Genomic DNA, 13,151 nt, shown 5'->3' on the forward strand with positions numbered 1-13,151 from the left:
AGGTGATTGTTTTTCACAAAGTCTGGTTGTAAGGATGTTGGTACGTGATCAGAATAAAGTTTTTTGAAGTTGTCAATGAATGTGTAAATATCAATCTCAGCTTCGTAACCAATGAATTTGGGCAATTTGATATTTAGTTGAACCTTTTTGAAAGAGTCAAGTTTATCAAGTTCTCGAGATTTCATTTCATCGTTTATGGTCTTTTCATACTGTTGAGCAGATTTGTGAAGTGTATCGTAGTTTGTCTTGATTGGACCATAGACTGCTGCACTGGTGTTGAGTTCAATCAGTTCCTTTAGGTTTTCTGAGATAGTGCTAACTTCTGACATGCGTGATTGTAGTTGCTTTTTGCGTAATTTCAAGTCATCATTTGTAACAGTTGTGATGGTGACGGTAAAGACTTTGGTGAGATATTCTATTGCCCGTGTAGCTTCTTCAGCGATAAAGGTTGATTTTTGAGAATTGACAGATTGAGTCTCTTTGGTAGTGGTAAGATCAATATCTTGAATTTGTTTCTGAATAATTTGGACATAGGTAGCAACCTCATTAATTGTTGAAGAGTATGGCTTACCATATTTTTGTTCGTAGTTTTCCAGAGAGTCTGATGGTCTTGGAGTAAGAAACGTAGCTCTCTATCTTTATCTCTGTACTTCTTGCGGAGCGCCTGGATGTCAGTGATGCAACGTTTCATGACATCAGTCGATTGTTTGATTAGAGGTGGAGCAAAGTCTTGAATGATGTCAAGGATTTCATCTTGATAGCCAATGAGCGAGAACAACAATGCTTTAACTTCTGGTTTACCGTCCATTTGGATGACTTGGTCGGACGACGGTTGAAGTTGGTCGGACGACGGTTGAAGTTGGTCGGACGACAGTTGAAGTTGGTCGGACGACAGTTGAAGTTGGTCGGACGACAGTTGAAGTTGGTCGGACGACAGTTGAAGTTGGTCGGACGACGGTTGAAGTTGGTCGGACGACAATTGAGTTGAGTCGGACGACAAGTGAGTTGAGTCGGACGACAAGTGAGTTGAGTCGGACGACAAGTGAGTTGAGTCGGACGACAAGTGAGTTGAGTCGGACGACAAGTGAGTTGAGTCGGACGACAAGTGAGTTGAGTCGGACGACAAGTGAGTTGAGTCGGACGACAAGTGAGTTGAGTCGGACGACAAGTGAGTTGAGTCGGACGACAAGTGAGTTGAGTCGGACGACAAGTGAGTTGAGTCGGACGACAAGTGAGTTGAGTCGGACGACAAGTGAGTTGAGTCGGACGACAAGTGAGTTGAGTCGGACGACAAGTGAGTTGAGTCGGACGACAAGTGAGTTGAGTCGGACGACAAGTGAGTTGAGTCGGACGACAAGTGAGTTGTATCACTTACGGTTGAGTTGAGTTGAGTCTTATTCCCAGTGTTTCCATAAGTCTTGAAGTTGAAACGATTTTTCGGTCTCAAGTTATAACTCATCTACCAAACAGCGGTTGGTCGGTGAATGTTGATTGAACAGTGCGTGATGTGGTGATGCATCAGTTTATGTTGAAAACGGTTGATAGCGGCTCTGTTTGAATGTGGGGTCAGAGATGAGCAAACAGGATAGGAGTCAATGAAGGTAGGCGGAAGCCGTGTTCGTAACGGTTAACACTGTAGTGTGCATTGAATATGTTCAAACTGAAATAGAAAATTGAACAAAAACTAAGTCCTAATGTATATATGAAAATAAAGTAAAATTGAAGTTTGAATGACAAAGTTCTATGTGTAAGCTAAGTATAATTGAATGCTAGTAGAAAAATAAGTAATGAAAAATGTATCTTAAACCTAATAGCCACTGTAAGAAAGCAAAAGGCAAAGGAAGGGAAAGCAAAAAGAGAAAAACTCACCAGCTGGCCTGAATGTGAAAGCTGTGTAGGCAGCATGTACACAGGGTGTGTTGGACTAACACCAAGTGTATGAAAAGTGACTAAGTTTGCATTGATAAGAGACTAATTTGATTGATGTTGACTCCTTGAATGTCTCTGTTGAAGTGAGGCAAGTGGCTGAGATGACCTCTATTTATGCATTCTGCAGAACAGATGCATAAATTACAGACCAAAAATTAATTTGACAAAAAATGAAATAAATTAGTGAAAATGCAAAGTAGATATTGAATTGACATAAATTAATGAATAAAATACTGACCAAACATATAAATTTCACAAAACTAAAGAAAAATACCAAAAGTGGTAGAAAAGTGTGTAAATTGCAGACCAAACTGAAAAATGTAAACAAACATGACAAAAACAAATGAAGACACAGAAAATGACACTGTGAAAAATGGTGGGAGTGTTGTTTGGGACTCTGAGATTTTGAGAACTTAAGGTAGCCTGCCTTAACAATCGTCCTACCGTCAAGCTTGTCACCCTACCCTGAGTATCAGAGGTTAAGTTTTCGAAGAATATATTAACCTCTGAAGACCGATAATAGAAATTTTATCGCGCATGTGTCAATCTAATCATTGTAGAAAGAATCAGAGATGAAGAGCAAATAATACCTTATTAATGTCTAGCAAACTGTATCAGTATGCAGTTTACTATTTACGAATTCCCCAGAAACCTCCAAGTGTAATCGAAGTGATTTTCTTTCGAAAGAAATCTTTTACATGATCCCCGAATGTATAGCAGTAATTACTAAACTATTAATTATGGAAATGTCACTTTCAATTGAATCGAAATAATAGACATCTTTATGTTATGATTCTCTATCACTGACTCTTTTTAAAAAGCATTGATGATATTTCTTTGTTGTGTTTTCAACGACGGGAATAAAAATGTCAACTTTGAACCTCATCCAAGATCTTGGATGGTCGTCATGGTTGCTTTTGTCTTCGTTGATTGTGCGCTGAATAGAATCTCGATTCGTCGGCACAGCGTAAATATATGATTTTGAGCTGTGCTTTTCACGGTACTGTCACCCCCTAAAAAGTATACACGTTTTTTTTTTTTTTTAAGAAACACACTTTTAAGAAACACGAGGCTCAGAATGCCTAAAAATTAAGAAACATCTAAGAAACATGCTGAGGCTGAGAATGAAAAAATAATATTTTTAATTTGTTTTTATAAAGAACCTTCCAATCATCAAGGCAAAGTTCCAGAAAAATAGTTACATAACAGTTAGAAACACTTGAGAAGGTCAGAAAAGCAATATAGAAGATAGGAAAGTACCGTAGAAAGACTATTGTATTATCGACATGCGTTCTTTAAGATTGAAAAAGTTTAGAAACATGTAAGAAACATTTAAGGCTCAAAAGGCCGATTTCTTAACCTTTCCAGCGCGCAACTTTTTAAATTTTCACGCTGTCAGCGCGCAAAATTTTTTCAGAAAATAGACATGTTCAGTTATTTGATCATAACTCAAGAACTAGGAATCTTTAGAAAAAAAGTAAGGTATCCCTGAAAAGCTACTTAAATTCTACAACTTTTAGACCAAGTACCAATCCAAATAAAATATTCCTACAAAAATGGTAGCATCACGTAAACCACAGTTTTTTTTTCACGTTTTGCGGTAATGTCACTTTTTTTGCATTTTTCACTTCTAGAGCAAAAAAAAGTGGGGGGAAGTTAATTAAAAAATCTGTCTTTGGCTATTTATCAATCTATACATCATTTTGAAGTAATATACCAAAAATCAGCATCCAGAAAAATCTGTATGTGTCACACCAGCCTCCCAAATATCGGTCACTTTTGCCAAAAATCACGATTTTCGGCTAAAAAATCCAATATATACAATTTTGAAGTATTTTGATGATAATGTGTTTCCAGAAGCAGCTACAACATCAAAAATGGTGTAAAAGTATTCCCCAACTATCTAAACAACACTTTCAGTCAGTATTCTTAGCTCCTGAAGCTTTTGAAGGGTATCGGCTACCGTGAAACTAGATGGCATAGTCGGCGACAGCTTGGTAAAACCCGTGTGTTTTCATCATGAGAAATATCTCGCAAGTCATCAATGACGTAAGCAATTAACAAAAGAAAAAAAAGAAAGATCAAAGAGATTTTTTTTAACCAAGATTTAAGATACCTTCGCCAATCTTGGGAATCTCCATTTTTCGATATTTTATTAGCGCTTTTCGTGACGATTACTCTCATATAAATCTTATCACCACCAGGATTGGCGAAGTTTGTGAAGTTGAAGCACACGAAGAATTGACTTTTTCAATCATCTGCGGTGGATCTCAAGTTATCTGAAATTGGAATCATCTAAAACACGATGTGCAATGAATTGTAACGAGCGATGATTGTTTGAGCAAAAGTCGTAAAAGTGCGAAGTAATTACCTTGGGAGTATAAATGAACTGAAAATCAATTAAAACGATGTAACAAAAAAATTATAGAATTATTACATTATGTTGTAAAGAAATGTGGAATATTTTTATATTGAAAAATATGCATCGTAATCTGTCAAAACTTTTTGTTTGGTGTAGAGTGATAGTGAGTCTGTTTGTGAGTTGAGTGGACGAAGTTTTTGCATAAATCTGATAAATCAAAAATTATGAATAATCAAGAATTAACAACGACAGGTGAGACTTTAATTATTTTATGGCATTTATTTGCCTTATATGATGACATATTGTTGGCTACTTTTACGAAAAGCAACACACCCCTGTCTCGCGTGTATCTTATGTCTGTTAAAGAGTTTTTTTAAATACAGGAAGAGTGGGAAAACGATACACCATTGTCTCAGTGACCCGATGTCGGAAGTTTGTTTTTATAAAAAAAAGGTGTAAAATTTTGACGGGATTTTTCTAGGTGGGAAGGAAAAAAATGAAATAGTCGCTGCAAAGGGAAAGATTAATTCTCGTACATACTATAAGTGGTGCGGAATTTTTTGAGCTTTCGGCCAAAAAATGGAGGAGCTTTTCTGGGTAGTAAAGTATCCAAAATATAAACTTTTCCAGGTTTTGAACCATGTCTTTCTTTTAATTGTTCAGAGAATGTGAAACTAATCGGCTCTACTTTCAGGTAGATACGTAAACGCTAATATTATTTATGTACAAAATCGCTATTTTTACGAATCAGTAGAAAATAATGTATTGGCACACGATAATATATAACAAATGGTAGACTAAATCAAAGTAATTGAAAAACTACTTATAAGCCGTGGCCAGCCCCCCCCCCCCCCCCCAAAAAAAAAAAACGTTTCACTTTTTTTCAAAATTCCGGTGAACAAGCTTTGACCATTGATTATAGTTGATATGGGGGTGCTAATTTGGGATTGAAATGTTACCAAGCTTGAAAAACCCACCGTTTTTGCGTAATGTGCAATTTTTTGCGTTTTAAGGGAAAATTGTAAGCCCTGAAAATTCATGATTTTAGGGGGTTCTTCAAAATCAAACAAGACCTAAACCACCTGATAGAGCTCTTCAAACTGAGCAAAAAAAAAGGATTATATGAAAGTCTCAACTTTCCTAGATCAAAAGTTATGAGCGTTTTTGGGGTAAAAATTGCCATAATTTTGCATAAATTATTCAGATTGTGGGGAAATTCCCATTTTTCAATCAGCACCCTCAAATTGAGTAAGATACATATCAAAAAGTTGTTCACGGAATCTAATTCTTTCTTTAGTTTTGAAACTTTAGTATTCCGCTGGCCATGGTCTATTAAGATGAGAGGCACAATAAGTAAACAAACTAATCTAAATTATGTATTTATGTCTTGATTTTATCAACAGCGCGCAAGGAAGGAAAGATGAACGGGCGGAGATCAAAAACAAAAATTTTCGACGAGCGAGCGGAAGTCTGCCGGAAAAGGTACGTGGGGCACCAACTGACCAACCAGGGCTCGACTGTGTTTTCCCCGCTTTTTCTTTCCTATGTTTGTTAGAATGGAAAACTAGCTTGCCCAAATATATAAATATTTTATGTACAAAAAGTAGCAAAACAACAAAAAGTGCAATAGTATCACGTTTGGTTTATTCTTCGTCCTCGTTTGCGTCCTCAGCTTCTACATACTGTACTTCCTCAACATGAGGGAAATTACGATAAAGGTCGACTAAAAACTCAATAAAAACATCTTTTAAGGTCCGTGGGCTTTTTGTTTTCGTCACATACTTCTCTCTCCACTCTTCGTCATTGATGACTTCTAAAATCTTTTCGATTTTGATCTTAATCTGCCTAAAAAATAAATTGCTTCATTGTTATTCCTTGTGCTCGAGTACGAGAAGTACCAACTCTTTCATTGGGGTCTCACATGAAAGAAACTGATCTTTGTTTTTTCTCGGAACAAGAAATTAAAATATTTTATAAGAATTTCTCAAGGTACTTGTACAATCTTTCTTCTACCGATGGAATTTTTCAACTCGGTGGGGATAAAAATTTCTATCTAATTCCTAATGATTTATTTGTATATAATAATAATTCCTGTATGGGTTCCAGGAATGCTTTTGGAGTGCAAGTTTTTCAGTTAAATTTAAAGTGACATAGGGGTGTAACTACAGATTAGGTTACTTACGTTACTGTCAACGATGATATATTCAGTCTCTTATCTTTATCTTTTTTGGTTACACTGATGTACCTAGAATAAAAAAGAATTCCATGTATATGTTTTTGCGTTTATTGCACTTGTCTTGATAACTGTATATTTTGTGACATGTGTTGTAGAACCTGCTGTTTCCTCATAACGTAAGCCTTGGACCATAGAGGTGTAACAAATTCATCTAAGGAAGCAAAAATGTCTACCTGAACGTGTGTTCATCTCCTTTTTGCAAGACCGCAATGTACTTAGTGCGGTTTTGCTCGGCCCAATTATGCAAGCTCATGAGGTCATCACATAGGGGCTCTTCTTGGTCTATTGAACTCAAAGGCCCAGTCCGTTCTAAAAGATAATTGTATTACTTTTATGTGTTAGGTGTGTATTTTAAACAACAATGACCTTTAGGCGTGAAACGTTTTCCATTTTCCACACTTTGAGGCTAGCTTTACTTTACAATAATGTCAATGAATCAAATTAGTTGCACGAAGAGGGCGGGAGGGTTGTTAGAAATCTTGTCTGGCATTTAGTTCCAGTTCCAAGTTACTCTTGGGCTACCAACCAATATCAAATATAAAACATCAAAGAATGTCGGAGATCGTGGACTATGGCATCCTACTTGATATTGTAGATCTCATTTCATACCCTTTTACTTCGACCACACATTTCTTGAGGCTTCTGCCCACCTACCTAAAATCTTCAATTCACGCATTAAGCATCGTACAAGCAGAATTAAGTCCTCTGAAGTGGAACTCCTGTTTGCTCCACGTATACGTTCTATACTGTCATCATCATTTGTTATGTCACAAAAAGCAAGAAGACGTTGCTTGAGCTGAAATATGAAACAAAATTTTTCTTTTAGAATCAGGCATTGGCGGATAACTTTAAGATCACGTACCGGTGGCAGGTTTGGGACAAAGACGGAAACATTTCTGTATGAGAAACAGATGGAGGTATGTGTTTTACTTTGACGTTTTCTACATCTTCGCACAAACAAATCTCATGGAAATCAATAAACTCTAAGTACGTTGTAGGGTTTTATGTATTCTTTACGTTCTCTCTGCAGCTAAATGACGTTGAAACTCAGACCGGAGAGATTGATCAACCCAGCGCGGTAAATTGCGGACGACTTGAGGTAACATATTTGGCTCATTTTCCGATTTCTTGTGCACTTGAATATTTTTACGGCCCCGGTTCATCCCCAATGCAAAAGTTCCTTAACTATAGTTGTTCCAAGAAAAACAATGACAGACCATGCCATGTTTCACTATTACCTGTCTTTAGGTCGAGCCCGAAATGGATCCCACTATTTCTCCCCCGAAATTGAGCCGTAAAATCCGAACAGAGATACCCATTGTCGGACTTCCTTCTTCAAAGAAAACGAAGAAATGTGCAAAAAAGACGCTGAAGGCTAACCAGGTTGTACAGAATAACTGTTCAACATGCAAGGTGGTATTTCTATCAACAGAGGACAAGAGAATGGCGACTTTGTACGGGAAGATTCAAAATAGGTCGGTCGGTCGGTGTTCTGGAGGCACTGAGGAGGAAGACCGTGCAACAAATGGAAAACCTACGCTGCACTGGAAATACGAACATAACGGATAAAAAAAAGATTTGATAGGTTTAAATACTTTTGTCCTAAACACAAAGATCCTGGGGAGGCTGGTCCTAGCGGGTCTTAGGTTTGGTTTTTAATGTCTATGTTGTATTTGGCGTCGGTTTAGCTTTACCTGTTTATGTTGTATTTGTTGTTGGTTTTAGTTGTAATTGTGTTTTATGTATATATGCTGAATTTATATTTTGTTTTAGAAATTGTTTTTATAATCAAATTTGCTTTGATCGGCTCTATAATATCACAATTAACTATTCCGAATTAATTTGCAAAGCAAAAGTAGGCATCATCTTCACACACTTTTTTAAGGCTGTTAGTATACTGGGGCCGTGTAACTCTCGTCCTTGGGAACATAAGCCACGGACCAATGTCCAACTAGGTTCTTGTAATCGGCATACTATTTTCGACCGGAGCATAACATACATGATTTAAAAAATGCTTGGATTACCTTGTCAATTTTGAAGCAACCGTGTACTCTCAGTCCCATGTTCTTCAGTCGGAACACCATCGTCAGGAAGCCACGACTTCACGCGTTTGTTAATTTCCTCCATGATGGCATCTCCTTAACCATATCAAATAATTAAAAAGTATGTTAGTTTTGTGTGTTTAGGACTGGGCAGTGCATGAAAATTTAGAGGTGAAGCGTGTAAAAAAGTAGTTTTATTTAACATAAAAGTGTAGCTGATTCGCTCTGTCTTTATTTGTAGACATAAATGTAATGTTTTCCACGAAAACACCCCGATTTTCGCCACTACTTGCAAAACTGGGGTGTATCCATAACAAACGTTACATTACGTCATAAATATGATGAATAACACGCTTCACATCTGAAAATTGAATTCAATTCCATTGGCTTTAAGTGCGCACTATATTTTGCCACAATATGTGAGCCATTTTAGTAACTTATTCCGTCCCTTGAAAATGGCTCGCATGGTAGCAAAGAAGAGTACAAACTTAAGACGAATGGACTTTTCTTACCACCCTGAGCAGAGTCCTTCAGTCCAGAAATACTGCCTGCCATATGCTCCACATACAGCTCTTTTATTCCAGCAGGCATTGTCTCCAAAATGTTGAGGTGGTATGTGATAATCTTTTGGTAGTAGGGGTGGTGGCGGACAAAGAATAGGTCACGAAACTTCTTTAAGGCGATCAATATTCCTGTAATGAAGTATATTAATTTTTAATCTAATACATTATGCGACAGCATTATCACTTTACTTATTACGTGATATCATTTCCAAAGGTAACCTTCATAAAGATATTGAAACAATATGCAAAATGTTGTAGTATACTCCCTTCATAAGATAAAAATTGTGGGTTTTGAGTAGAAAGTAAAGGAATTGGTAAATGATCTGAAATATGCAAAATAAATTTACCATCAAAACAGTTTCTCCGAACGCTAACGCGGAGGACCATGATTGAAAACAGGTAGTCCAGCATCATTGAACTAAGAAAACGATGATTATCTGGTTGATCGATAATCCAGGACATATAGTCAGGAATGGAAATGCTGCGGCTGTCTTTTCATACAAAGCCAACGATTCGTCTACAAAGCAAAAAGGACTGCCTCCAAGAATTGCCAAGCTTTATGGTGGTCTTTGCAGCGTTACATCATTGCCTGTGCCTTGTCTGTTTGAACCCCAAGCTCTATACAGATTCTTTTGCAAAACACCTAAATTGAAAAAGCATTACATATCACCATGATGGACATACGTGACATGGAAGAGATATACGTTATTTACATTGGGTAACATTACATGCCTTAAACCAGAGAGCATATTACCTGCCAATTCAACTTCATAAACGCTTTACATATGTTCATTTCAATATGCAATAGCCCGCTATTGGAACCAACCAGTCAAACTCACGCGTGCGAATACGTTTTCTTCTTTGTGATTTCGTCATCTTCTTTTTAACTGTGTCGCAATCGTGTTCCTATTACAGATTAAATGTGGACAGTACTTTTTACACAGTAGAACTAAACAACAAATGAAAATTTTGAAAATTTGAAAAGGCAGAGCACGCGTTTTAAATGTATACAGTAAGAAGTAAGGAAGATAAAGATGTCATTGCTTGAGGTATTCCAGAGTGAACAGAACAAAACCTAAAATAACTTCGTGACACTTTCAAACTTACATCAAACATATGTGAGCCATGAAAACAGCGCATACAAACTTCACAGACAAAACTGGAGAAAATCATTTCTATAACCATGATGTAGATAGTTCCGTCAACTTCCAATAACAACCACTCTCGCGTTCCAGCGTGATAGCGTTTAATACCTAAAGATTGGGAAAGAGCAAGTCAACAAACTACCAGACAAAAGCTACTAAGTCCAAAGATATGTCACGATAGTCAATGCAAATGTTAAAATAGTGCGGACAAATGTCACAGCACGTCTTTCATCTATACAAAGTGATCGAAATCGCATGTTAGGATATATAGGCTATGGTTTTGAGGGCCTACTACCCAATAATTCACATCCGTTGGAAGGATAAGGAAGAAGAAGAAAAAGTACCAACCAGCCCGGCGGCCCACCTCACGAAGTAGTTCCGATACTGTTTCATACGAGTTGGGATTTGCAAAAGTAGGATCGCCAATGTGAAGATCAAGCTTCTCCACTCCAGATGCGCAAATTCCCGGAAAGTAATCTCCTAAAATAACTTGTTCTCCTGTCGAATCAAGTGTCACGCTGCATTCTTCGAGCTCGCTTCTGCAATACTTACAATCTAAAAGTAATAATAACATAAATCAAACGATAATTAAATCAGTCCCGCTGATATTCCTTCAAAGTTTTGCAAAAACAAAATGGGAAGTTTTGTTATATTTGGCTAGAGTGTAGTATGAGTAGCGTTATTTGGCAGTTGCTATGCGTTATCCTTTCCTCTTATTCTAAATCTCATATATCATCGCATATTTTAAGGTGCATTAATTTAGGATTTACTCGTGTTAAAAGTCGCTTTTACATTATACCTGGTGATTTTTGTCATTTTCACAAGCACATTCCACGCAATATTTCACCGTCTTTGCCTTCGCGAGAACGTCAGTCCAGTCAGTACCTTTCCACATCTTCGTCCTTGGTTTTTGAATCTGCAGTCCGTGCAAGCCTTGTCTCTAGAAATTGAACCCGCAGTTTCCGAAACACGCCTTCTTCTTTTGTCGACATCTTAACATCCTTTATGGAAGATGGCAATGGAACCCACTTCTTGGGAGGGTCTTTCTCACTGAACTGTACTGCCGTCGACTTTGAAGAGGGCTTTGTACTAACATGACATGTAATTACACTCGACGGAGCGGTCGAAGCCAACTTCAGTTGCCAAGTTTTGCCAATTTTCTGTTTGTGTTGTCCACCATGGCCTTTAAGTCGACACGTGGCAGTGACAAAAGTGGAGATGAAGTCTCTTCCTTTACCCAGTTGACTATATGCTGAGAGCAGCCCCCAGGGGAGAGTCTACCAAAGATGTTGGTCGTTGTCTTACACCTCGTTAAGCGTGATGATACCAAATTGAACAGGAAGGAAAGTGGAAGGACCAACATTCGCCCATGAAGTCCGTACATACACTCAATTGTAAGGGCTAATCGTGTGGCCTTCAAATTTGACATTATCCTACCCTTAGCACCAAAAAGTTTGTCACAGAATAAAAGTACAGACTTTGGACGACATTTCAGCCAAACTTTAGGATTATAGGTCAGCAGATCAAACAACGATACATGCTTCCGCAGTGTTTTTATGTCCTTTTTGATGTCACTTTTCAACTCATCTATATTTATAAGGACATTCTCGCCAGACTTGATTTCTTTAGCACGAACACCTTGCCCCATCTCAATACAATTAGGACACAAATGTCCACGGTGTTTCTTTTTGATCCATTTTTTATCCCACAAAAAGTCACGCACATCACTCTTCACCCTGAGTATATTTTTATACTCCTTCTGAGGAAATATCCAGTTTTTCTTGTGCTGCGTACATGAACAAGTTTTTTGTGGCATCTAAAGTCACAAATGAAGTACAAACAGATAGTATGTATTGATATAACCACACTTCCTACCTTAATTGTATCAAATTGCCCGTATGAAATATGAAATCCGAATTTCGGCCATAACCTCTAGGAGGACGATGTAATTAGGTAAAGATAAGGCTAATGTGTAAACTTCAAACCGCTCGAAAACTTTAGACTCTCGATTCGTGAAAAAAAACCACGTGAGCATTAGTCCATCTATTTATAGTTCCTTAAACCTGCAAAGTATCTTGAGGGGAGCGAAGCGGCCCATAGACGAATTTTTTGTAAAATTTCCCAAATATAATCATTCAGTTAAAAGATATCAAACAAAGTTATAAGTAGTTTAGACTCATATGCTTTACATTTTTGTCATATCTGAAGTTTTAGTGCATTTTTATTTAAAAAACACATGTACTCCTTGAAATAAATGTTCCTACTACGAAAAAAATCGGCTCTACAGTTCTCACCCAAGTGAATTTCTAAAATTCCTACCCGCTGTATTTTACTTTTTCGTAGTCATCTTGGTAGATTTAAAAACTTCACCGAGACAGGGGTGTATATAAATCTTACATTTTACTTTAAGGCACTGAAGTCTGAAACGGATGTATATACATGTTCGTTTTTGTTCCCATTTTGATTTTCTTTTATGTCAAGAATTTTTTCCGTCCATAAATTTTCGCGTAGGCCCTTAAAGAATTTCCAAAAAATGGCCAAAATCGCACAAACAATGCGAAAATTTCTACGCCTACGTAACTCACAGAAACGTCAAAACAAGAAAGGACACGGTAAAAATGCAAACATATCGCACGTAAATAACCACCACACATACCCACAAAATTTTCAGAACACTGCTCTGGTGTTTTCGCAATCAGAAACTTTCGATTATTAATCGTAGTAGAAATTTTAGCGAGACTAATTTTTGAGTATATTAGCGAGTCAGGAAAATCTAGTTTTTTTTTTGATTTATTTTAGCGAACCGCGATTTAAAAAAAGTTCGCGTGGATAAATTTTAGCGAATACTTGTATTACATTTTTGACTGAATTCGT

The 13,151-nt window shown here is 37.2% G+C and overlaps 1 protein-coding gene and 1 long non-coding RNA gene across 2 annotated transcripts; both read right to left on the reverse strand.

The window, feature by feature from the left end:
- Window positions 1-5,788: 5,788 nt before the first annotated feature.
- Window positions 5,789-7,319, reverse strand: LOC136805843 (uncharacterized). Its single transcript, XM_067062411.1, has 4 exons — window positions 7,182-7,319; window positions 6,701-6,836; window positions 6,474-6,536; window positions 5,789-6,136 (listed from the first exon to the last, which is right to left on the reverse strand). The coding sequence occupies exons 1-4, from the start codon at window positions 7,201-7,203 to the stop codon at window positions 5,935-5,937; spliced, it is 423 nt and encodes a 140-aa protein (XP_066918512.1). The 5' UTR covers window positions 7,204-7,319; the 3' UTR covers window positions 5,789-5,934.
- Window positions 7,320-8,601: 1,282 nt separating this feature from the next.
- LOC136805856 (uncharacterized) lies at window positions 8,602-9,583 on the reverse strand. Its single transcript, XR_010846459.1, has 3 exons — window positions 9,480-9,583; window positions 9,082-9,261; window positions 8,602-8,665 (listed from the first exon to the last, which is right to left on the reverse strand). It is a non-coding gene; the product is annotated as an uncharacterized lncRNA (long non-coding RNA).
- Window positions 9,584-13,151: the final 3,568 nt, after the last annotated feature.

The sequence above is a fragment of the Clytia hemisphaerica genome, unplaced genomic scaffold (assembly GCF_902728285.1).
Source record: "Clytia hemisphaerica strain Z4C2 unplaced genomic scaffold, Clytia hemisphaerica genome assembly, whole genome shotgun sequence".
NCBI classification, from domain to species: domain Eukaryota; kingdom Metazoa; phylum Cnidaria; class Hydrozoa; order Leptothecata; family Clytiidae; genus Clytia; species Clytia hemisphaerica.

Excerpts from the sequence above, each read along its gene's own strand:
- LOC136805843 (XM_067062411.1), bottom strand. The coding sequence starts at position 7,203 with ATGCGTGAATTGAAGATTTTAG. Across the intron at positions 6,537-6,700 it reads GGAGATGAACACACGTTCAG|GTACATCAGTGTAACCAAAA; the intron begins GTAGACATTTTT and ends TTTTTATTCTAG. Across the intron at positions 6,137-6,473 it reads ATATCATCGTTGACAGTAAC|GCAGATTAAGATCAAAATCG; the intron begins GTAAGTAACCTA and ends TTTATTTTTTAG.